General features: G+C 33.0%; 1 protein-coding gene across 1 annotated transcript in view; it reads left to right on the top strand.

The window, feature by feature from the left end:
• The first annotated feature begins 10,387 nt into the window (after nucleotides 1–10,387).
• Nucleotides 10,388–27,649, top strand: part of ABCI20 (non-intrinsic ABC protein 9) — a 58,671-nt gene continuing 41,409 nt past the window's right edge. Inside the window, exons 1-2 of the mRNA XM_089825384.1 lie at nucleotides 10,388–10,717; nucleotides 18,101–18,220. Coding sequence (XP_089681510.1) covers nucleotides 10,424–10,717; nucleotides 18,101–18,220 — 414 coding nt within the window. The 5' untranslated portion in view covers nucleotides 10,388–10,423. The remainder of the gene's footprint in view (nucleotides 10,718–18,100; nucleotides 18,221–27,649) is intronic.

Raw genomic sequence — 27,649 nt, 5'->3', positions numbered from 1 at the left:
TCTTTGTAACCTTGATTAGTCTATTTTCCAACCATAACTTCATGTCACAAACATAACTCCAAATGAATTTGATCCATTCTATGTTAAAATTCCTTGGGAAATTTAGGTCACGAGTCAACCCTTTCTCAGCAACAACCTTATGCTCTTCCTTCATTTGTCCATTTTCACATTACTTATCATATGCAACTCTCAACTCAAAACTCCTACCTCACCTATCTTGCACATGCAACTTGATCTCACATTGTGAATCATGATAACCATGGGTTTGATTGATGAAAGGACACCCCAAGAGTCACCCTTCATTGCTATTTTGAAAGCTAATCTTTGAATTTTGGTGGGGGACATGCATCATTCCTGACAAACTATGCATTAATTACTTGTTCATCTATCTTCTCCAATACAGGTGAATTTGTTTCCATTATGTCACTCTAGGTTTGATAAAAAAACCTTCTGCATGTCTCGACCTCAACACATCTGCACACAACTCACTTCTATAGCCAAAGGAATGCACTAAAATCCAACTCAAATTTTCTCAAATGCTTAGGAAATACTTCAGCTTAATTTTCTCTTGAAAACTCAAATGCAAATTGCATAAAATGATTCACAAAATTCACTATGTAGTGTGGAAATTCAAATTTAGGACCTCATCAATGCTTCATACATATAGTGGGTGAACTACATCTATCTTAGTTATCTCTGTAAAACTCGATCATCACACTTCCAAACTTAGTTTTTCTCAGTCAATGCCATAGCTCAGTCATAACTAACATTTTGGATTGATCTCTTCAGGGCTCCAAAATTGACACTTGATCATTACCAAATTTTCAACTCGGCACCAAAATACATTACTCAATTCAAATCTCATAATTGTCCTTATGCATCTACTAACATCCTATTTTGGACTTCATACATATTATCTTAGAAAATGATGTATGATATAACAATTTGAAATTCAATTCCATACATACCTCTTTTCTTAATTTGAGGTGGGGGAATCACCTAATCTATGTGATCAAAAATTCACCATTTTACTTATTTTCTTCTTCTAGGTTTGATTCATCAGGGTTCTCACTTCTTTAGTATTGGCATTTTCTTTTCCAATTTTCTCTTCAACATTAGGTGTTGGTGCTTCGTTCATACAATTTGTTCTTAATTAATCGACCTTCTAATAGTTAAAACATACTGGTCCAAAATTTCTCTAGTTTCCTGATATTCCTCTAAGATGTATCCTTGCATAATTTACTATAACATGTCCACACTTTTCAAATACCTAACAATTGACCCAAGTATTGTAATCCCAATTTATGGTATTATGTTCCCTAGATGTGTTTCCTTGACCTTTAGGTATCTAATTTTTCTTTGCTTTAGATCTGCAATTATGTTCCTTATGACCATACTTATGACATGTGTGGCAATAACCTTCAAATATAAATGTAGCTTGTGTCTTACTAGTATTTGATCTACATTCATGTGCTTGATGTCCATGCTTTTTATAATTGAAACAATTACCATTGAATTTAGGTTTAGGATCTAAATTACTAGTTTTGCAAATGTTTGTTGTATGACCTAGTTTTCCATGGTGATAGCATGTAGGCTTCTTGTTCTTGGCATTCCTTTGTTCTCCATGCTTTGATGACTCTCCTTGCTTGGTAGATGATATGAAACTTGGTAGAACCTAGTCTAGTAGTGTCATGAGCTCTTCTTTGTGCTCTCATCATTTCACCAAGTTGTCTCATAGCCTCTCCATATCTATTTATTCTTTCCATGATTTCTTTCTCATCTCTCAATTCAATTTTTAGTTGATTTCTCTCAAATCTAATATTTTCAATCTCTTCCATCTTCCTAGAAATCTGACAATTGACACTTAGTACTGATATTTGATCATGTTGAATCACTCGATTACTCGACCTATATTGAATCATTTAGTCATAGTGTTGACTAAATAACTCTACCTTGTAAATGACTAAGTGTTTAACACTAACTAAAAATGGGATATTTCCTTTAAGGTCAAAAAAATTACCCCAAGACTATCATAGTAACCAAATTTTGAACACAAAAATAAATGGGCTTGGAAGGTTTTCTTTGAGTCATTTTTGGGTTTCCAACATGTGATATGTAACTACTATAAGAAGTCAATAATAGAAAGAAAATACTAAAATTATATGTTTCTTCTATTAGCATCATTGATGATGTGATGGTAGGTGATGTTAGTAATGACATGGTACATATTTAACTACATGATGATCAATCATTGTGTTGTCAATGATGTCAACTATTGACCTAGTGTTTGTAGTATATTGTCAATCATAAATACAATGAGAAATATGTAACACTAAGTTTCAATGGATATGATCTTTAAGAGAGAATATGGAATTTCTTTAAAACTACATGGTATGATCGTTACTATTGAAGTGAAGAAAAGTATGATCAGGTAAATTGATAATGCAATTGCTAGAACAACTAGTGAGAAGAAATAGGTGATCTTTTCTTTCTTCCAAATCTATGATATGTCAAGATGAGAAATCTTAGGATGATGTAAACAAGACATTCAAGTTGATACAACTATGACCACAACTCATTATTGTGACCGACAAAGTAATGATAGAATGCACTGGAGATCGATAAATCAATAAAAAAGTTGATGAACATGTTAATGTGGATTGAACTCTTGAGTGACAATTATAAAGTTGGTGAAAGGTGATCAATATTAAGGTTGCAATGCATTCAGTTGAGTTATTCATAATCTAGTGACCCGTCTTCACGGTTGGACGTAATGATCTGACATCACACTATTCAATGTCAGCATGTGAAGAAGATTCTAGAGGAAGCAAGTGTTTGGTCAAAATGTGTTTGACCTCTTGGTACATAATATAGTGAATTAGTTGGTGCAATCTTGGAAACATGTTTTGTAGTTTAAGATTTCTCTTATGGACATTGGTTCCGAGTTGGGTATTTGAAATGCATATTGATTTCAAATTCTAGGGCTTGATGGGGTGATGGACTTGAAAGTACAATGTATATTAGTGGAGTTTAAACATTTTTTCATTATTGATCATGGTCAAACAAGTGTAGTGAATGGTTTCAGTTATGATCAAGGAAATGTAGAGTTGACTATATTGTGAAATGTGTTTAAGATTCAGTACATCGGATCAAGAAGAGGTAGTTATGTTCCGCATATAATACTTTGTGTTGTTCCCTAATGATTACAATAGTAAAAATCCTTTAATTGAGTGGATCCTAAAAGGTCCTTTGTTGTAAATTCTTTAACATGGTGGCACTTTAATTTGTGTTTAAAGTCCTTTAAACAAGATTCTCCTAACATGGTAAAGCTCCTAACATGGCTAGAGGAAAGTCCCCTAACAAGGTGACATCTCTTGATAGGGTTAAGTTCCTCACAGGGCGTACCACAGAAGAGTGAAAAATTTGTGGTTACCAATCCCCACTACAATTTCCAGCCAAGTTGGTTTCAATGATACCAAAACCTTTATGTCAATCTTATGGATGTGTTTATGTTTTGAATAAATTTATGTGTTGTTGTTAAGTTGTTCTCAAGATAAAGGTTGAAAACATTGCTTAATTGGTTGATTATGATTCACCCCTCTAGTAACCTGACCACTTAGGACTAATAACCATGTTTTTCACAAAGTTAATTGAAAAATCCATATGCAAAATTAAAAAAAAAATACATAGACAAATCTCACAAAGATTGGCAGAGAATATGCATGATATTATCAAAGTCAAATTTATTAATCATTGGTGTCTAATAGCCATATTTAGGCCACGACAGAGAGATACAAAGGATGGGGTATATTTCCCAAGTAAATAAAGGAGAGGACTCATCATGTAAAGAGATACCATTCATATCAATATGTTATTCAATCTGAGAGCCATATTTATATACACAAGAGAAAATAAAGTCAATTCTCCAAAAAAAACCTCAATTTTTTTTGAAGGCTTAGATTGACAAGACATTGAAGGACTTGTTTATACAGAAGACACAAAGGTACAAAGGTTGCGGCTATGAGTATCTTATTTAACATAGAAAAAGGAAAGAACCCACATAGTGGAATGCCCAACACAAAACAAAGCTTCAAGAACTATGGGACCCCTAGCCAGAGAGTATACACACAAAAAGAGAGGAAGTTGCCATCATAAAGACAATGCACATAGGATTTAAAATGTTCATCTCAAGAAGTGTCCAAATTTTTTAGAGGAAGCTATAGGTTTATGTTGAAAATGACTAGGATATTGGTTGCAAGTATGCCAAAAAGTATGAAGGAAACGTGCAAGAAAAACCATACCTGCGATTATCAAAAGAAAATGCACAAATCTTCATATTTTTTTATCATAATTTTTCCTTTAGAGCCCTAGAGTTGTAGCAAGTTGACAACTTCAACAAATCTCCATGTACGAATCTATAAAAGTTTAGACCCTAGAAAGCATTATCGACAAATAGTTTTCTTCTAGAAAATTCCAAGAATGCAATTATGGTTTGAAAGAGAAGATTATAGTTCATAGCCCTATGATATTAGGCATATTTCAAATGATCTTTAAATGGTATTGATAAGTTCATATTTTGTTTCTTTTTATGAGCTTGACTTCTACAAAGTAATATATATTTATCACTTCATGTTTACGTAGAGGGGTTTATGAATAACACCCACATAAGTTTGATTTAATGATATATAATATACTTTATTTTAATTTATATTTAATAGATGATATTATTATCTATCAGTAGAGATTGTAAATAAAATATCATATATCATTACAATTTAAGTCTATTCTTTTAGGATTTTTAGTATCCAGGAAATTATTTATTTTACTTGATATTTAGATATACTAAATAAAACTAGTATTATTCTATTCACAATATTTAATATTAAATGAAATTATTATTTACTAAATATTAAAAATAGTAAAAATAATTATGATATTATGAATAAAATATTTTGCATTAATATTTTGTGATAATTTTGTCACGTCATAGGGCTTTATTCTTTTGGGTTTGCATGTATGGAGACATTTTGAGACTTAGCATTCTATTTATAACCAATGAGGATTTCTTTTTACAATTGGAGTCCATTTTTCAGTGGTTAGAGGTTGATAGATTGAGATTAAAGTTCATTTGACTTTATTTTTAGTTGAGGGGGAGTTTTTCATTTCTTCATCAGCTACGAACATTTATGAGCTATTTTTGGTGAGTTTAGGGGCAATTGTGGCCAATTTAGCTCCATATTAGTCGAGAGACCTTTTTTATTGGTTAACTTCTAGTCACTACTAGTACTAACTCCTAGTTTTTGGGACCCTTTCTTGCATTTGCATAGTTTTGAGGCTATTTTGAGCATATATCTTGTAGTTTGAGTTAGCTTTTAGATACACTTGACTTAGGAGAGTTCTTCATTCATCAATTTTGCAGTTTCATGTAGTTTACTGCCTTGTTTTCACGATTTTATTGTTATATCCAAGTTAGGTTTTTTCTGGGCCTATATTATTGTATATTCACCTCATTCTTGGGGATTCTTCTTTTTTCCATTTATTTTGTACATTACAATTTTTTGGCTGATTATGTGAGCACTTTGTAGAAAAGATTTTTCATCATTGATTATATGAATACAATGGTTCCTTCTCATTAATTTGTTGCAATATTGTGAATTTTATGATTGTGTGTTGTGTTCGACTTCTTTCAAGTTATGTTCCTTTATTGTGCATGCAAAACTTGATACATGTGATCATAGGGCTATGTTTATGTCCTTCATCCATTTGCTAAAATTGGTAAAGTATTACTTCTCCTTTCAAGTAAAAAGATTCTAGGTCCTTACATTACAATCATTTTTGTGATGCATGGTTTTCTATGTAGTATGAATCAATAGTAATTTGGGTTGTCTTTTTGGTGAAGTTTTAAAGTTGTAAATTCATTGTTTAGTGCATCACCTCATTTAGATTTAGTTTTCATTACATCAAACATGTTTCTTCATCCCTTTTCCCATCCAATTTTAGTTTGGTAATACTAATAAGGAAAAAATCTTTCAACCTCAAAGATTAACTCTACCATAGGATTACCTACAACCTAAGAGTGTTTCCATGTTTTAACAAGATAACTAGATTCTACATCTTTCTATAGGCCAATCCTAATTGACAATAATTACAACCAATGAAAATACAAGAGATAAAGGAAACTTATGAGGATGATGTCACAATAAGGTCACAGAAGAACTAAAAATAAACCCTCATTTTTTCTTAAATGCATAATAGAGAAACATAACTCATGGCTACATTAAGAAGGATGATCAACAATCTTGAAACCCTTTTTAAGTGTACAAAAGATATGTTCAAAAAGCCATGACATTTGGAGAAAAACCCTTGATATATTTTTAGATTTGCAAAGAGACCCTTGTCTCAGAGCACAAAAAGCCATGGCTAGTAAGTTCAAGCAACAAAAAATACTAGTTCAAGCTCATGCTTAAGAGTTCATGCAAAAGAACTACTAATAGAGGTATTTTCCTTACCAAGTCAAGTAGGAATTTAGATAGCTGCAAAGTGTATTTTTAGGGTTTCAAGAAATGTTGTGTTCATATGCTATGATTATCCATGGTTTATAAGATTGAAACCACAAATAGATAAAAGAAGAGTAGTTTGAGTTCTCTCACATATGCATGTTTAAAATACAAGTCTTTCTACGATAAGGGTTTAGAAAAAGAAAGAAACAATATAAATTCAAAGAAAAATACATAGTACAATCTCATAACCAAGAGAGGAGAACATAATAACAAAAGTGAAAATCTTAAGAATGCTCAGAAACACAAGAGGAAAAAAAATTATATACCGTTCAGAAGTCTTAGTTGAAACACCAAAGACCCAATTTGCAATTCGAGTTCCAAAGGCAAGGATGTGTGCACATGGCCACCCAAAACAAAGTTTCTTTTAAGAAAACACTATGATAGAGTGAACACATAAATATGATTTAGGGCTACAAAGGAATATGATTTTTGAATGAATTCCAATTTTTCTCCAAAAAAAATTGAGGACATTAAGTCTTATTCCATATGTTAAATTACTAAATATTTATATAAAAATCTAGGATTAATAATATTACTTAAAATAAGATATATGGTATAAATCTATAATTTTAATTCAATAGAAAATAATAATACTATCTACCAAATTCAATATATATATATATATGAATCTCTTTTATATTATTTGAAGTGATGTTATTAAATTTTAATATATATTATTTACTAAAGATTAAATATATTAAAATTAAATTATGTTAATGTGTGTTTAATATATTTAATTTTAAATAAATTTTTTTATTTAATATCAAATCTATTAAATACATGATTAGGATATTATTAATAAATTTTCTTTATTTAAATATTTAGTTAAAAAAATGTATAACATAAAGATTTTATTCTCTAAATTTATCTTGAAAGGGGGGTTTTCTTTTTTGTTGAATTGAGTTCTTTTTCTCATGTAGTTGAGGAATAGTTATCAACTTTTGATTTTGTTAAGTGACACTACTTCAAACTCCTGATATCCGTGATATAGTTTTTAGGTTATTTTGGAACATCATCATTGCAAAATCCTACTCAATTAGGACTTCACCTAGGATCAAGCTTGGAAAATAATTGTTAAGTCCTTCATTTGATTGAAGATATTTTAAAGGAGTAATAATCAATCATTTGGTCATCTTTATTTGGGTGACTAATTTTTTAGTCATCTTATTGTATGACTAATTAATTGTGATTAATTACTTAATCATTTATTTGGTAGTTTATTCAGTCATTTTTATTTAGTTGGTATTGTGCTTTTATTAGTTCTTGCCGTTGGCAGGATACTAACGCATCGGTCAGATGCAAATAAATGCCAACTATCTTTTCCATCCCACCAATGGCAGATAAATATTTTTTTGCCTATACAGAAATTTGTAATGTTGACCTATTTTCTATGATTTTAATATATGAAAAAAACCTAATTATCTTTATTGGGATTGGTGGGGAGTAAAAATAGTAAAGGGGAAAATTAATTTTCATTACATATTAATATAGAATTCTCAACACTTTGCAAATACATTGGTTTATAAGAATTTTATGAATGCATTAATTACAACCTTATCTTTTCCTTATCTTTTCCACATTTGTGACAACTGGATTAACTTTTTAAAAAACAATTATTTTTATCCTTCACCTCACAAATGAATGTCTAATCAATAATAATTATTACTATTTATTTTTATTACCAAGTTTTTTAATCAAATATGTCTAATCAATAACAATTATTACTATTTATTTTTATTACCAAGTTTTTTAATCAAATATAGAGTTTAGTATTTCAATTTGTAATTTTTTTTAAATTTTGATTTTTGAATAAAAGTACTTGAACTATTGCTATCATTTTACTTTTATAAATTAAAAAAAATTAAACAACATTCTTTTTTAATTATATTTTATAAGAGTGTTTGTAATATGTATAATTGATAAGTGTTACAATTTAAAATTATATCATTTATTATTATTATTTTTTATTTAAATAATTTATCATTTAGCTTAAATAAATTTAAAGCTTAAACATATATTTTAATATTAAATTAATACTTATATTTTACATCAAAAAACATAGTGAAGGAAATAACCACAAAAAAAAAAGATACTTCAATTCTAAAAGATGTATAAATTATTATTAAATTTTCCTAAACTATGTGCTAAAATTAAATAGTTATATGTTATGTCTTATTTCTTATATTATATTTATTCATTAACATTAATTTATATGTATTAAATCTATATATTATTTACAAATGTACATATTAAATTATATACATATTATTTCATAATTAAAAATTACTTTATTCTATGAAAACATATGATCCATCTATCAGATGACAAGTGCAATTCTAGGCAAAAATCAATGCATTCACAATCCTAATTTACAACTATTTAACCTTATTCTCACTCACCTACACCTCTACAACGACAGGAACTACGACGCATTGCGTCTCTCGTCTAATGACCAAATTAGTCACCTATTTTGTCACACATAGATATAAATTACAAAGAAATATTAAAATGTGATCAATTTAAGTCAAGTGGCTACAAGTTTTAGTGTTGTGACTAAAAGTATTAGTCACATAGTCACATATTTGCTAAAATGTACTAGTTGGGGGACTACATCCTTGAGAAAAAATTGAGGCAATAACATCTCCTCCTCTTCCTTTAATCACAATGAGAACCCTTCCTTCCCACTGTAGACAATCTCTAAAATGACCACCGATGTCATCCCCACCACACACTACTTGCACGATCACTGAGGTGGGTCCAAATGAACATTAACACTTGTATTTGGGCTAGGTGAAGATTTGAACCTTGCTTACAACATTAACAACGTAACAAAGTCACTACTACACCATAAGGTGATCCCACATCATTTCAAATTATTACTAATATTTGAAACATATCAAATAGAAAAAAAAAAACAATTTTTTTAGCAATGGTCCTATTAACATAGACAAGCCAAAAAATACAAAGATAAATAATATTTCTCAATTCCAAAAGAAATACAAATATTCAAATTATAGAAATGTAAAATGTTCTCCAATAGAATAAAATAGAGGCATTAGAGACATTAGAGGAAAGAGCACTAGTAGCCAATCATACTAATAGTTTGGAATGACTTTTGAGATATTTGTCTGTAATAGAATACAATTGTTGGAATATCTTGGAATGAATATCAAATGATACTTTGAGATGGCCACTTCTTGACACTTAGATATTTAAAGGAATTTAAAAAGAACTTGGTTATTATTTATAAGCTAAATATTCTTTTTAGGTAGATAAGAGCAAACTCCTATATAATTACTTAGCTTATTTTGATTACAAATTTGTAGAACAGATGATTCCATTTGCTAATTTTACTACTTATTCCTAAACATTCATTTTAATAATATTTTTTCTACATAAAATTTAAAAATTGTAATAAAAAATAGAAAATATTTAATGGTAAATAAAAGAAGGAAATAGATTTATGAAGATACCTCGATAGTTCAATGTGGAGAAGAAAGAACCTGAAGTTTCTGTGGACGGCATGAAAATTCATTCATTCATGTATGTAGAAGAGCTTTAAAAACTTTCTCAAAACCTATGAAGCCTCTTAGTGATATTATAATCAATCAGTTACAAACTGGTGATCATAAATGTTGATGCGTGGCTCACTTTCCAGGCGTGACGTGCACGGACCCAGTATCGATTCATTGTGCTATCGTGTTGCAAATTTAACTACAGAAATATTAAAAGTTCAGCTCCGCAATGATTGAAGTTAACATAATTGAGCAAATCGTACCTAATCTGGGAGATGGGTATATACATTAGCAGCAGCATTAGTTCACGTTGCAGGGAGGTAATTGAAATTGATATCCACGAAAACAATGGAGGCAAAGGGCGTGACGTTGGAGGTGAAAAATCTGAGCTTCACATATCCAGGCTTAGATGGGCAACCCCCACCTGGAGCAAAGCCTCTTATAGATGATTTTTCTCTCACTCTCAGGGCTGGTGATCGCTGCCTTCTGGTGGGCGCAAATGGAGCAGGGAAGACCACCATTTTAAAATTATTGGGCGGAAAGCACATGGTTGAGCCGGACATGATTCGAGTCCTGGGGAGATCTGCGTTTCGTGATACGTCATTGATTTCATCTGGCCTTCTATGCTATTTGGGAGGAGAGGTATTTCGCTTCTGTATATTCTTGAAATTACCTCACTAGTGAATTTATCAGTTGAAACTTCTCATCATTGTTTAGAAGCATAATTTGGAAGAGAATGTTCTGAATCGTGCTATAAGTACTATGAGATTCATTTTAAAATACTAGTATGGAAAGTCAATACACATTCCGGAGATAGAATTCAGTAATGCAACACGTTAACGGCCATCGTCATTTATTGATCACTCAAATGGGCAAATCAGAGATCTTAGGTTCAAGTCCCAGCCCGTTAATTGTTGTCACTTGGTACGAGGGTTATGCTAATTAATCCTAAATTACCCTCATTTGAACCTACAAAGGCAAAATAACCTTTATTGATGTCCAAACGGTCGAGTTTCCATGTGACTCTTCACCTTCAGTCGATCGTTTAATGACATTAGAATGTACTAGCCCTTAGTCATCAAGATGGCTTCAAGCTTTCAAGGACAAAGGTCACAACACTATTTGTGAGTAGATCTTAGGACTTTGATTTGTAAGAGTTTGGGAACTGGGCAAAGTTGATAATGAAGACTACATGAGGTTTGGTGCACTCTTGGACGGAATAATGTTCGATTAGCATTGCTTGCCTCATGCCCAATTTTTTTTTTGGTACGGTATATGTTTACTTCTATGTTTAGCTAATTAACAGGGTAAAGTAAACGGATTTTTACATGCACATTTGAATTAGATGAGAATATACTAAACGATATTTAAAATGAGAGATCATAACAAGTGTCCTTTATGCATCAATGCTCTTCATACGAAATAGGGATGAGGACTGGCAAAATTCTTTTGTCTCGACTGCAAGGAAGTATTTAAACTTGCCTACGGTTGCTGAGGTATTCCCAACTATAAATAACTACCCCAAAGTACTCAACTCAGCTGACTAGTCTTAACTATGCTCACTGAACATAACAAAACTTAATTAATATATATTTTAAATATCTGCAGTATTAAATAAAAATAGATTGATGACCTAGATATACTGTGAATCTTAGAGAATGACCAAAGGTCCAAAGTATAGCAGACCGCAAAATGTGTTTGTAGTATCTTTGGAAATGTACTTGGTCAATATACCTTAATCAAATATTGTGCGTTCAGGGTTCTTGGTCACTTAGCCAAGCCATCTCTAGTGGCCATCACCTTTTTCTAGAAGAACAGTGATGTTTATTGATCTCCTCTTTTTTGATAACATTGCCATGGTTGTCTTGTGTATGATTCAAAATGTGACATTGCCAACTCATGATTGTCTTCATTCTTGGAATTTTATGTTCCTTCATGGCACATGGTATGTACTGTTTACTTTCTTTTCTTTGAATCTTGGAATGGATAATATTCTAGTGCGACTTGTATTAGTTAGATATTCACTACGTATGATCTTTAAGGGCTTTAAATGTTTATGATACTTAATCTATTATGTTTACATAATTTTGAATTAGGAAATAAATGCATTAGTGAAGTGATACCTGTGCGCTACTTAAGTTTGTTCCATAATTAACTAAATAATTGGGTGAAACATGAGGGGGCACTCAACTTTCTTTGCCTTGTTTTATTGAATTGGCGAGGAATTTTTTTGTTATCCTTGAAGATTCAAACTGCAAAGGCTTATGTTGAAGCATTAGAGGAAAAGCTCCTTGAATGGAAGGACATGGCTGTGAAGGCATGTCAATTCATTGAAGAAAAGTGGCATTAGACATCTTGTTTGGCTAACCAATAAACAATGTACAAGAATTAGTTACCCTTGATTGAGTTTATATGACAGCTTGCAAGGAGTGGCTCAATTGGGATGATTCAATTAGCGAGTAGCTGGTTCTCTTTGTTGGTTGGGGGTTGTTGGTGGTTATTTGTGGTTTAGTGTCCCATGGTTTGCACTTTTTGAGTCTTCATGGCTTGTCGTTTTTTTGGCCTGTGGTGGCTCATGCTTTGTGATTTTTAGTGGCTTATTTGTTGCTCCATAATTTTTGTCAACAGTGTCTGTTTGTCATGGACATTGTGATAGTATGCTTTCATAGAGCTATCTTAGCTTTTGTTTGTATTAGGTTATCTTTACTGTTTAATATTATTAATGCCCCATTTAAAAAATTTAGCTTAATGGGAAACCGAGTGATCCTTCTAACCCAATTTCACTCAGTAAAAGAAAAACCAGGGTAGATCTCTTTTGATATAGATTTGAAGTGCATGTAGAGGGAGTGAGATGTCTTACTTTTTATGGTCAAGGATTTGAGGTCACAACCCTATGTGACATCTAACTCCCTAAAGATAACCTAATACAAATAGTAAAGATAACCTAATACAAACAAAAGCTAAGATAGCTCTATCCTTTGACCTCAAATCCTTGTGGTTGTGACATATATATCTCTTCATCCAAATCACCATGAAGAAAAGTTGTTTTAACGTCAAACTGCTCCAAATGCAAATCTTGAGTAACCAAAATACTTAAAACAATGTGAATAAAAGTCATTTTAACAACTAGAGGAAATATCTCATCAAAATCAATGCCTTTTTTCTGTGCAAATCCTTTTACAACTAATTTGAATTTAAATCTTTTCTTATCTCCATCCTCTTCTTTCAACTTATAAAACCATTTATTCTGTAAAGCCCTTTTACTTGGAGACAACTTACATAAGGCCAAAGTTTGATTTTTCAGCAAGGAGTCCATTTCTTTTGCCATTGCAGACTACCACTAAATCTTTGCATCCCCCTGCATAGCTTCATCATAACATTCAGGTTCATTAGCTTTTGTTAATAAAATAGAACATAAAGAGGGAGAAAATCTTCTGGAGGTCTATTTAGCCTTGTTGACCGTCTAGCATTCATTGGGGTTTGTGATATTTGTTGTGGCTGTTGTTGCAGAGCATGAGAGACCACTGGAACATCATCCTTTTGAGTATCATCCAACACTACATAATCATTCTATTTCTTCTCATGTTGCTGCAATAGATCTTTGTACAACACTTTCTCATTGAATATGACATCCTTGTTTCTTATAATTTCATGATTTTCAAAATCCCAAAGCCTATAACCAAATTCATCAATGCCATATCCAACAAAATATACACTTCTTAGATTTAGCTTCTAGCTTGGTTCCATTTTCAAAATCTATATGTGTAAATACTTCACAACTGAAGGTTCCGAGAAAAGAATAACTCACCTTCTTACTAGTCGATGCTTCCTCTCGAATACCACAACCCAAAGGAGTAGAGGGACCTCTATTGATCAAATAAATGACAGTACAGATAACCTCTACCCACATGTTTAAAGGTAGCTCGACATGCAACCTCATACTCCTTGCACATTCCATTATTGTCCTCTTCATACGTTCAACCACTCCATTTTCTTGTGGAGACCTTAGAACAATTTTCAGCCTACGAATACCATTAGTGGAACAATAATCTTCAAATTCATTGTTGCAATAGTCACCGTAATTATCAGATTGAGACATTTTAATCTTTTACTAGTCTCATTTTCAACCAAGCATTTCCATTTCTGAAAAGATGAATGCATCAGCTTTCTATCTAAGGAAATAAACCCATACTTTTTTAGTTGCACCATCAAGAAGTGTAACATAATAATGAGAGCCACCAAGGGAAGATACCTTAGCTGGTCCCCATACATCGGTATGCACAAGCTCTAATTTCTCATTTTTCTTTTCCTTCCCACTCTTCACAAAATTGTCTCTCTTTTATTTTTCGTACACACAACTTTCACAGAATTCCTATTGACATATTTCAGACTGGGTAAAACGTTCTTTGAATGGAATAATTTCATACCTTTCTCACTCATGTGCCCAAGTCTGTCGTGTCATAGTTTTGTATCAGAATCTACTACATTTGTTTGTTCTTTCTGCTCAAGTATTGTAACTAATCTTGAATATTCATTTTTCTCTGAAACAATCAACGTAGAAGGAACAATATGACCTGTACAAAGATTTAAGATGCCTACTTTCACACCTTTTTCTACTACAAGGGAACCTTTTGAAACCTTCCAATTTTTATTATTAAAAGTAACTGTGCAACCCTCATCACTCAGTTGCCCTGCTGAAATTAAATTCTTACTCAGTCTAGAAACATGTCGTACCTCTTGCAGTAGCCAATGATTCCCATTCTGCAACTTAATCTTAAGTTTTTCCCTTTCTAACAATCTGATAGGGTTTATTATCCCCCTAATAAACAAGCCCAAAATCCCCTTGGACATAATCAAGAAAATAACCTCTTTGGGGAATAGCATGAAATGAAGCCCCGGAATCTAAAACACGTGAATCATTAACACTTTCTAAACAACGAAGCAAAACATCCTCTTCGGATTTATTATTTACCACATTTGCCTCCTTGTTCCCTTCTTGATTGTCTCCTTCATTGTTCTTTCGAGTCCAACAATCTGTCTTCTTATGCCCTGGTTTCCAATAGTACCAACAATCTCTTGGTCCTCTTGATTAAGACTTCTCCCCCTTTGATTTTTCGCTTGATTTCTCAGGACTTTCAGAATTGTTTCCTCTCTCATTTGTTTTGCCTCTGCTTTGTGCGTTCAAAACACTTCTTGATGTAGATCCACTTTTCCTATGAGTTTCCTCACTTAGAATAACACCATTCACATCATCAAATTTTAAGGAATTAGATCCAGAAACATTATTACTCACAGCCATTACCAAGCCATTCCAACTTTTAGGCAAAGAATACAAAATCAAGAGAGCCCTAATTTCTTCGTCAAAATTAACATTTACAGAAGATAATTGATTGGTAACAGTATTAAACTCATTTAAATGATCTGCAATAGATCCACCTTCTGTCATCTTCATATTAAATAAACACTTCATGAGAAATACCTTGTTTGAGGCAAAGGGCTTATCATACAACTTTGCTAGGGTTTGCATCAACTCTTCAGTTGTCTTTGCTTTTGTAATATTAAATGTCACCGATTGTGCCAGGCATAATCGAATACTTCCAAGTGCCTTTCAATCCAAAATATCCCAGTCGTCATCTGTCATAGTTGTCAGTTTCTTGAATTTTGTTTGTAATGACTGCCATAAATCCTTCTGATAAAGATGGTCCTTAATTTGCATTTTCCATAACTGAAAGTTCTGCCCATTAAACTTCTCAACCTTTAGCTTACCCTCCTTTGCCATCAATCGCACTCAACCGTGAGACCTTCCTGTAGAGAATAACTGAAAACAACCTTGCTCTGATACTAGTTAATAGGATTTAACGGGACTGGAATAACAATTATATGCAAATATAACCAATATCAGAAAATAAGAAAGCACGCAGAAGAGAATACAAGACACAAAGATTTAACATGGTTCATGCAATCCCTAGGCTACACCCACCAAACAAGTCCAATATTCTTGTTATCTAGCGATTACAACCTGATTGCAATTTGTAACCTCTTACAGCTCAAGACCGCTGCAAGAAGCTACTATCACCTCACATACATCATGAAATCCCTAACCCCAAGTCATTTTATACAAGCTTTTGCCGCTTACAAAATTAGGGCTAGATAACTTTGACAAGTCAACCTAAAAAACCCTTGACGAGTCAACTTTGGGAAATGGTTGACGAGTTAACTCAAAAATCCTTGACGAGTCAACTTGATTTTTTATCCAGGGCGATGCCTCGAACCCCAAAGAATTTATGAAAAGTGTACAATACTTCCCTGATCAGTTACCACATATCAACATTCTATACTATGGTTTCTTGAAAGGAACTACCATTAGTTTCACGGTTTCTATCGTAACAGTTTGTATTGGTATTATGTTGATGCTCATATGAGCAAAATATTTGTTAACAACTAGCAACATAAAATGTTTTTGGTACACCAATAGTGCGCTCTTCATTAGAAATATCTATTTTTGTGGTAAGTTATAGAAAATTTATGTATGTGATAAATGTTGTAATTTTACTAATTCAATTTGTAGTGTTTTGCTATTTATCCCATTGGTCTTAGGTTTAACTCTGAGGCGTGGACTTACCAAATGCATGTGATTTGCTGGCCAGTGCATGCATCCCTAGGAGATTAGTCTTGCCCCAGTTTGCCCCTTCTTGAAACCCAACTTGGTAGTAAGTAAGACCAACATAAAATGGGGTGGGTGCTGGGCTGGGTTATGAGGATACCCCCAGCCACAACCAATTTTTTTTTTGTAATTTTTAATTATGATGGGATAATTTTTTTTTAGTTATGAAGGATTGGTAAATTTTGAGATATGACATGTTTTGCTACCTTGGCTGATTTAAACTATTGTTGCATTTATTATATGTGATTATGCCTGTACTTGTTGCTGCTGTTACATTATCATCTATTAGAGTATTGTTTTACATTACATATCGAGGATATTTATATTGTCTCACAGAGTTCTGAAGTCAAGAAGATGATGACGGTGATATTTTGGAAAGCTTTGATGTGGTCAGTTTCATTCTTCATCAAAATACATTTTATTGAGAAAAGATTGTTATTTTTGAGTTAGGAGGGAAGTGTGAGTTTTGAGATATGGCATGCTTTATTGTCTTAGTGAATATAGACTATCTTTTTATCTATATTTTTTAATTCGTATGATGTGTTTTAGATTGTTTGAGAATCCCCTTTTCTTGTCTATTTTTACATTGTATGCTAGTTATGCCTGCACTTGGAGACCTTGTGCATGATCAGATCTTTTAATCAAGATATTTCTTATCATTCTTTTTTAAAGTGTGATAAATACCACATGCATATTACTGTAAATGGTTTCTTCTGTTGTATGTTCTCTATTATATTATTTTTTTACATACATATTGAGCATATGTATTTTGTTTCAGAGTTTGTAAAAGACAAATATAAATGAAACTGATATTCTGGTAATCGTTGGTCATCTTTTTTGAGACTCTTTCTTATTACAGGATCCATTGATGAGAAATTTTTTAATTTAGCAAAATATTGCCTTAGATCGACTTTACAGTATTTGACGACTGTTGGTTTTAAAAAACACAAGGGGTAGCAATAGAAACCCCTTTCTCTTGAGCTGGTAACTAAATATTTATGGAAAGATTTCAGGCTAAGGCACTGTCTTCCTCCTATCTGCAATTTAAATGGTGGAATTGATATGCTGATTATCTTAAAAGGAATAGAAAGATAAGAGCATTTCACTCTTATTTAAATATTCATTGTTTTAAAAGCATTCATGACTTCATCTGAATTTGAAAATATCACCGAGTCGAGAAATAATTTAAAAGCTACAAAATGGTTTTAATAAAATGTATAATACATAGCAGTAAATAAGCAACCTAAACTATTTCATACATAGAAATCAGAGATAGCATGCTTTTGTAGTTTATAGTTTTGGTGTTAAGGAATCATATAAAAAATCTTTAAGTTCTTTTTATGCAATTTCCTGTCATGCAGTGGAGAAGAGATGTTGCATTTGCTGGTTTTGATGTCCCATTACAAATGGACGTTTCAGCAGAGAAAATGATATTTGGGGTTCAAGGCATTGATCCTCAAAGAAGAGCCCAACTTATAAAGGTATGTATGAAAGTTGTTATCCCAAAGAAGTTGTTGCTGTTGATTATCTATTACTATATATTATATTCTTTAGCTTTTTATTTTTGTCCTTAACACAAATCATTTATTCACAATTGAGGTTTAATGTGGAACATGAAAAGGTAAAGATAATTTACCGGGTCATGTTGTAGTCAGTTTCTAAGATAGAATTTAATAAATAATACTAAAAAATAAAGATAAATAAACAATATCATTACATTATTCATAAATAGATAATAATAGTATTTATGAAATGAATAATAAATAGTTCGAATACAAATTAAATAAATAATTATAATAAACATATCATAACAATATAAATTTTGAATATATTATATCTTATATAAATATTATCATCACAGAAAATTATTTATTTATCATAATATTTATTACATACTACAAGTATCAATGATATTATAAGAGAAGTATATCTATGTGGAAACCATAAACAAGAGTTAGCAATGGGAACAGATTTGCGATCATACCATCAGCATCTTGGAGTGAGGATGATGATGTCAGAAACATGCTGAATATGGTTGACGTCCACTGCTCAATAAGAATTAGAAAGGATTGAACGAATCTCTCGACTATCTATTGGGTATTGACTCTATTTGCCATTACGAGGCCATTGAGAACTACATAGACACCACGGATGTTGAAGATTACATAGTCCAATAAGATATTGATTTACTAAGTAGTGGCTGTTTATTAAGACCAAACTGGGTGGAAGTGATTCATCAACAGTCATCAAGAAATCAGTCATCAATGAGAGTTAATATGATTAGATAATGGGATTCAGATGGACATCTACAACTAATCCATGTAGGCTATTGGGTGGCAGAAAGGATCAAACATGGATGAAGAAATGCTAAACATATCAATAAGGTGATAAACCAATTTATTTAAAGGATGCAATTAGCACATATCTGAAAAAGGTGTAATTTGGGAAATGACATGTCTTTTGAGTGCAACCTTTGGGTCTTATCAGAGATATATAATAGATATCAAGTCTATTAAAAGAGACATTAAGATCATTACTTACTCTTATTTTCATTCTGTTTGGATTTTCTCAGATTGAGTACTTGCCTTATTGGCCAGTTGGGTTGCAGGTATCTAATTATCTACCAGAGATGATACCAATATTGCTGCAAGAATACATATTCAGATCAGAAAAAGAAACCTTACCACTTTAAGCAAGACCACCGTCTTTGCTGCATACATAGAGTGTCACATCTGACTTAGCAACACCTTGTTAGCCCAAACCTATCGATATATCAGGCACACCACCAAATTGTCATTGCATAATAAACAGATTATAAGACAACATTGTAAGATGGTTCATTGCATAGGTATTATTGGCATATCAGAGAAGGTCAAACTATATATCTGCCAACATTGGAAGATTGTAAATATATAAAGATAATATTGACTGCTCCTCCAGATGGTCCAGGACACGGCCTCACCCTAGACTGTATCCTTTAATTCTATTCTACTTCTTGCCTGTGAGGAGTATTTGGTCTTTTCTGGCTCCGTTCATTTGCTTTTTTGATTGTTATTTCTGCGGACACCATGTGGTGCTCCTGGTGCAGGTTGGTGCCTTGTATGTTCTCCCGCACGTTAGACCCTTGTGGTCTCTTGTTGGACATTAATTAATTTGTCTTATCAATACACATACAAACATAATCATCTTATATATTTTACTTGTCATATATGAAATAGCAGCAATTTAGCTATTTAAAGCATTGATAAGAAGTATCACTTGGAATGTTTTTGATAAGGTAAACAGGTTTTAAGGGGTCCTGAAACCCATAAGTTTAATTAGGAAATCAGTCTCTTGCAATTGAGATTCCAAGGTAATTGTCCCTATTTCCTACATTAGCTGGAAGGGGACATTACACTACAGTCCCAAGGCTGTAATGCCCCCATTTTTAGCAGGTTCCTGTAGTTAGCTAGGTCAGTTAATCATTGCAACCCTCATGAGTTGACAATGAGATTTGGGGATCTTTAGGCGGACATGCTATTTATAGTAAGTCTGTTTTGGCAGTTACTATATTTTGTAGTGCAGTGCTGGCATGGGCAGTTGGTCGCCATTTGTATATGGTTGGTGCATTTAATTGATGGAGTTCATATTTATTAGTTTACTAACGAGGCTTCATATTTATTAAGGCACTTCATGTTATTTAATGTTATAAAATGGAATTGCAAAGCTGAAGCCTCTTAAGTTGCTCAATTACATAATAAATATGACTCCAATTGTGAGAATCACCATCTAATTAATTGTTCATTTCTTTGATATTTTGCTGAGGTTTTGGTTTGTGAATTCTTGAAGACTTTGTTCTTGAATTGTGCTACAATTTGCTGCTGAGGTATAGAAAATTGATTTGACTTCTCCTTTGTGATCACTATGATTGAGAAGTTAATTTGTGCAAGTGGTTAGTCTGAATTCTGAGATCCAATTGTGAAGAGGGATTGAGTTGTGGCTGCATTTTACACCCCTGTGATTCCAGATTGGGGATCAAATTGAATGCCGAGAGGCTGTAGTCCACACGATAAGGCAAGAATTTGTGTTTTTCTGGGGCTGTATTCAAGTTTGTAGACATGTGTGTCAATATTAAGGGAATACTGAGAGAGGGGGGATGAATCAATGCTCCATAAACTTTTGCCCAACTATGGATATCATTAACTATCTTTTAAACAAGCATAGATGATCAAACGGAAAAGTAAACATAAGCATAACACAATAAAACTCATAACACCATTATTTTTTAACTAAGGAAACCTTGGCCAAGGGAAAACCTCAATAGGGATGGTACCCACAAAATGATCTACTAATCAAAAGTATCTTGTGAAAGATATTGACCCTTTTGGGGGTCTATTACATCTGTAGAGTATATCTGTCCTTGTTAGAGGACTAGGCCTAATTAGAAACCTCAACCTTGTAGGAGTTGGTATAACAATACAAAGAGCAAGCTGAGCCCACTGCCCAAACATTATAATGTCCCCACTATAAGGGTTAGTTTGGGACACATAATACTTGCAAAATAATTGTTTGAATCACAACAGTAACAAAACTAGCTATATTATTCTTCCCTCTAATTTAACCCCAATCTTAATGACGTCTACAAATTGAGCTTTCTAGCTTATAGGTACCTCACCGTCTTCCTAGGAGCGCACCCCTTACAATTCTTCTTGGATGGGACATCCTCTATCCAAGGCCAATCACATATGCATATTTGACATAATCAAAATATTTTGGCACATGGAGTTTGTCTCATTATTCCTAGTCATGGTGCTCAGATGGAGACCTTAACACCTCTCATACCCCATGATAGGGATCCCAATAATCTCCATGGGACTGACACAAAAGGATCAAATATTCCTTACGTAAAGAATCATATTTATCATCTCACTAAAATAGATTATTCAATTTAAATACCATTCCATTCATTTAACATATAAGTATAACATGTCATGCTATAGTTGTTCAAATACAATGTATTTTGTCCAATTAATAACATGTCATACTATATAATTCCTTATATTCCATTAATAATAACATGTCATACAATAAAAAATATAATTCCTTACAATATCTTAACTCAAGGCGTGGGTTCCACGCTTCCTCACTAACCGCTAAGCCCAATGCTTGCTCCTTAATAATCGTTCCTTGCCTTGTAATGCAGATGAGACTGCGCCTTAGGTTTTAATGAGTTTACCAATGCTGATGTGATGCTACTTTTCAATGTGTCTGCTTCCACATTCCACCTGTGGTTGTAGTTGGGTTTCTTTGCTTCTATATATATTTATTTGTACTTTTTATTTAGTTGGTTTTCCACTCATTTATTTGCTTGTTGCCATGTCACATGTTTGACTATCTTTGGGGGTTATATGTTATTTTTGCCTGTCCATAGGTGTATTCTATTATATGCTTTTTGCCTTGTATATTTTCCTTCGATTTTTTCTATTTCATCGATGATTGGAATTCTTATTGCTGACATGGCTAATTTTTGCATGAAAGTAGTCTAGTCAATTCATACTATTCGGAGTTCATTTGATCCTACACCTATGCATCGTTTATACACTTAATTTGGCAATTTCTCTTCTGGTCTCCCTTTATAAAATATATGTTTTTTTCTAGCTCTCCAATATTGTGTAACAGACTTGTATTTATTATGCGTGGGACTGGTTGTTTGATCGTGTCCCTTGACAACTATTGTGACTGGTCTTGGTTTGTTATATTCACATTATATTTAAAATAGGATTATTCAATTAGGAGTTAGAAATACTTGCTTAGTGAGTTTAGGAGGATTTGGTTATAGTTTAGATATCAATATTAATAATGATTTATTTATTCTTTATTAAATATTATTTAAATATATTCTAATGAAGTATTTGAGTTTATTTATTAATGAAATTATTACTATAGATGGGAAATATAATAATAAACTTAAAGTCTAATGATCATTTAAATGCTTAAGGATAGATCGACTATTTGAATTTTACTATCAGAGGGGGATATTACAAACATGCATATACAACAATATAATCTGTAAGCAAAGGTGTGCATACAAAAACCTTTATGACTGTGCTGATATCTGTAATATCTGATTTGTCCTTTGAGTTCCACTTCACAAAATGTACATGCATTGTCTCTGTTCTTCTCTAGCATCAAATTCCCATTCTTTACAATCATATAGTGCACCAAAATAACATTAGTTCATTATATTGCCACACTTAATTACAAACAAAGGTTCTTCCTTTATACCTAACTCTTTCATCCTGTTGGCCGTGCTTTTAATTATCCTTTTCCACACGTGGGTTAACATTTAGGATGTCATCCCAACATTGTTAAGTCATTGTCTTGGTAAACCAAAATAATCTCTTAACCAAAATGCCTGTATTTTGCCTTTTACTCTGTTATGTCTGTCTGACGTGTATCTTGTAAAATGGCTATAAATCAAGTTGTACGACAAATCTTCTTGAGCACTTTCAGACACATGCTCTATACTATTTGTACTATCTCCATCTAAGAGCGTACATGCTCAAGTGCCTCTAGTGAAGCGCACCAAAACAATCTGTTCGACTATTCACTGTTTCCATAGCAACATTCAGATAATCTTCTAAATCTGAGTATGCAAAAATTCATATTATCTCATGCCTTCTTAGTTCAAGCTATACGTTGCCATAAATGACAACCCTGACATTTCATCTCAGCCAAATTGCCAACACCTGCATCTAGTATTTAGAGGCCATGTTGAAAGATTAAGGGCCAACACAACACATTCTGGGAACTGTGATTAGTTTGGGAGGCAGGGAATGTTCTAATTCTGCCTATTGTGGATGCTTGAAGGGATTATTAGGGCCTGCAGTGAGCCGCATGGAGACTAGGAGTTGTGGCTGGGCAATTTCTTGCATCATTTGGGCTACATACTATGCATACTATTTAGCTTAGCAGGATAGAGCCAGCTAGGCTCTTTACAGAGGTTTTAATCTGGTGTACTTATACATCAAAGCCATCACATAAACCAAGTAGGTCATGTAGATTGCCTTTATATTTCCTCTATAATCCTCAACTGTTCATCAATGTTGTCATTGATCATGACTGCCCAATCAACCATCTGATTCCCACTAAATATCATTTCTATATAGTAACACATCCATGACTCAAAAAGTGTTGCATGGGGGCTTCCCATCATCATGTTTAGCATCAAAATGAATCTCCCACTTCTTTGAAGTTTGTTAATTTAGGGAGTTGGGAGTGAGCTCTTTTAGGTCTGGCTAACTACTCCTTGCTAACAAGTCTGATGTAATAACCAGATTTGTTCTCATACTCTTTCATGTCTTCCTTCTTTGTTTTGTGAATGTCCACCTTGTGCTCAGGGATGTTGAAGACATTTCTTTTAGAAGAATTGCAACACTTCTATTTGGTGTGAGGTTTTGTTTTGTTTCAAGATTGTAATTAACTGCCATATCCAATACTAATTCTGTCCATTGATGTGTAGGTTGAAAGATTGTCACTTGTACTATGCCATTCTTAACCATCTTCTTAATTTCTTTGGATTAGTTGACTCCATACATTCAAACTTGTTGGGTGGATATTTTGCAAATGACAATTGTACAGGCTCTGTTGCAAAATAGGGTTACTAGCCACAGTTTATGAGACAATGTCTCTCCTACCTTAAAGGGAAGGCTCCCCTTTCTCGCTGTTCCTTGGATCAACTCAAGGCGAGCAAGAAGTTTAGAGGTACTTTCAAAAGGTGTTACTAATATTCTTTCCTCTTGTTTCAAGAAGGAATCCACTTACTCACATAGCAGGTAATGGGCAAGATGGACCAATAAACCCACACCAACTCACTGGCCGATTGAAAGCGTACTAGCTTAGATCTATGTCTATTTTTTATACTCACAAACTCCTGTGCAATTCTGCAAAGATGAATCATTACTATTGGGGCACATAAAATTCCAAAAGTAGATGATTTCTAAACTATAATTTTATAAGCTATTTCTATTCACAGATATGAAAGCAACTTAATTCTAATAACTTGCATGAATACGAGATAGCAATACATACTCGCATAGCTTCTAATTTATATTACAACAATCGTTCTCAGTCACAACTTCGAAACAAATCATTTCTCCTATTCACATCGCTGTAATACACAAAATTTAACATGAACTAAAAATGGTAACACAGATTGTAGTCACAACTTCCAATTTGAGCCACAATTTTGAAACAAATTGATCTTTATATTCACTTTTCTTTCAAATCGTACAACAAATCACAATTATGTTCTCACAAAAATGGCAAAGCTCTCTTGCATATAAAAAAGATGATTATTTACAATGGAAGGCACTCTTTTATATAGGCAAAGGAGTGAGAAAAGTTGAGAAAAAGGTGGGAGGAACTCAACCAACTTGACTAAGTCAAGATAAGAAAGAAGATTTATTGGATCACATGACAAAAGGTACGTGTAATTGGCTTACGTGCTCCTGGATTACATGCAACCTATTTTTTGAAACAACAAAGCTGAAATTACTGTAAACAAACTTTGAAGAAAAAGTTGGAAAAGTGCTGAATCAATCTTTAAAGATTGTCAATAAAAGCCTTGCATTTCGTAATACAATCACAGAGCATTGGAGGATCTAGAATTCCCATCTTCTATGCAATTGCATTAACCTTACTGTAGTGGTTTGACACTTCTTGATGATCTGGTAGTTCTCTATAATAAACTCCCACAGGTGTTTCATTGGAAACTTGTTCATCACTTGTACTCCAAAATGATCTGATTCAAATTCAGCATTGACCTTGTTGATGAATTCCGACTAGGTCATCAGATTACTGTCCTTTGTTAGTACCTTGTAACCCATCTACTTTAGATCACTCACAATGTCAATTTCCATAGTATTGCAGCTTCTAAGGGCTTCTCGTACCTCTGTTATTAGCCTTTTCATTACTTGGGCTATATGACCCACGAGCCCTTGATATTCATAGAACATCTTTGTAGATGGAATGATATCATATGTGACCAAAACATCCATGTCAGTTTTTGGCATTTTGTCCCATATACTCAGATCTTCATCCAATGTTTTTAGTTCTTGGTTGAAGGAAGAAAGTATGTCATTGAGCCTTTCTTTTGTACTCCTGAGATGTTCAAGGACTTTTAAGTGTGTCTTTTATAGGTTGAACCCCCTTTGTAATAATTTGTTCAAACCAAGCCTTTGCCGCTTCAACTCTCCAATTCACCTATTCTGAAAGTAGTGTGGTGACAATGGATTGTGAAGATTGTTGGTGAATAATTTCATGAAGGCGAGTGTTCTCCAACTTGAGTTGATTCTTATTCTCTGAAAGTTCATCATTTCTTCTGTATAAGGTAGAAATTGTAGCTTGTGCATCCTTCTAGCATCCTATATGCATCTGTCTTCCAAATTCTATTTTGGTGAACTTGTGAAAACCTCACAACAGTGCATTGGTGCTTTAACTATCTTTTGCCTCGCTTAAATTAAAATTTGATCACCAATTCTCTTTCTGATGTAGATTTTCTCTTTGAATAGGAACAATATGCATTGATGAATGCTTATATTATCCACAAACACCTCTTATTGATAATTTTCAAATAACACCTTTTCATAAAAGGTTGCAACTGTCCTGAATAGGTTGGCTAGCAATCAAGTTTAATTACACAATTTTTATCATTTCTAAACCCTTTCCCAAAGTTGGACGCTTTATAATGGAGGTCGGCAGCAGCAAAATGCGTAAGCTTAGTTGACTCTTTTTATGTGTTTGCTACCCCAAGGCTACTTGCTATTGAAGGTTTCTATTTAGTTCGTGAGGGATATGATTTAATTTTTATAAGCCATGACTTCGTGGTGGGGCATGACAGTCCACCCTTAATTTGCTTGCCCTTAAACAAGACTCTTCAATGTGAAGAACACTAATTTAACCTTTAGGACTTCTTTATGATATGATTAGCTTCTGCTGTACAACTTTGATCTTATCTCAAGGTGTATATCTTTATCTTTATTTTAAATGCGAATTTATCTCAACCAATGATTGGAAAGTTGCAAGGTTATGTGGCATATTTTGATAATGTTTTCCAAATCACTCTATGAAAATCGTAAATTCTTGAGGCAAGACAATTTTCCTTAGGTATCAGTATCTTTCGCATTAGGGACATGACACTCTGCCCTTCTCGAAATTGGTTATCCTTAAGCAATCACTTTTTAATCAAATCTTTTTATGTGAGGGTCCCTAAACTAACCCTAGGGGATATTTGATCTTTAGATCCTTGTGATTTTACTAGTTTCACTTCACAACTTTGATTTTAATTATAGCATTGAGAATTTGCAAGCTTTGCAATTGTAAGACAAGCTTTTCCTCATTACTGAGAGAAGGAACAAGTTGATCTTGTAGTAGCATCAAACTGATTTGGATTGACTCAACGTTTGTACAATAGAATAGCTCACATCTATGGCCTCAAATGTAACAAATTCATAGTTATTTTTGTTCACTCTAGTTATTCTCACTTTCTAGATCAACTAAAAAATAGAGCCAAATATGGAGCATACACTTAAAAACATGAAGTATACACATGAGTGTATGGAGACACAGAGCATACATGGAAGTGTGCACATAAATATATGCAAATACAAAGCATACAAACAAATGCATGCATTGTTAGACCCTTCAAATTTATTTACTAGAATGTATTTATTAATTCATCTTTTCCTTGCAGGATCTCAAGATCAATGTGTTGATACCACCTTTAATGTCCTCTTTTGTAAACGCCATAGTTTTCCCCCTAATTTACAAATTCTAAATAGAATAGAATTAACAATACCATTTTTCTCATTGAGAGCTTGGAACATGTAAGAAACATTGAAACATAATCCACAACATAGATTTTCCTCATT

Source organism: Cupressus sempervirens, chromosome 4, assembly GCF_028749045.1.
Source record: "Cupressus sempervirens isolate cs-2001-9-10 chromosome 4, ASM2874904v1, whole genome shotgun sequence".
Classification (NCBI taxonomy): domain Eukaryota; kingdom Viridiplantae; phylum Streptophyta; class Pinopsida; order Cupressales; family Cupressaceae; genus Cupressus; species Cupressus sempervirens.
The sequence above is the reverse complement of the archived record's forward strand: the minus strand, read 5'-3'. Positions and strand labels throughout refer to the sequence as shown.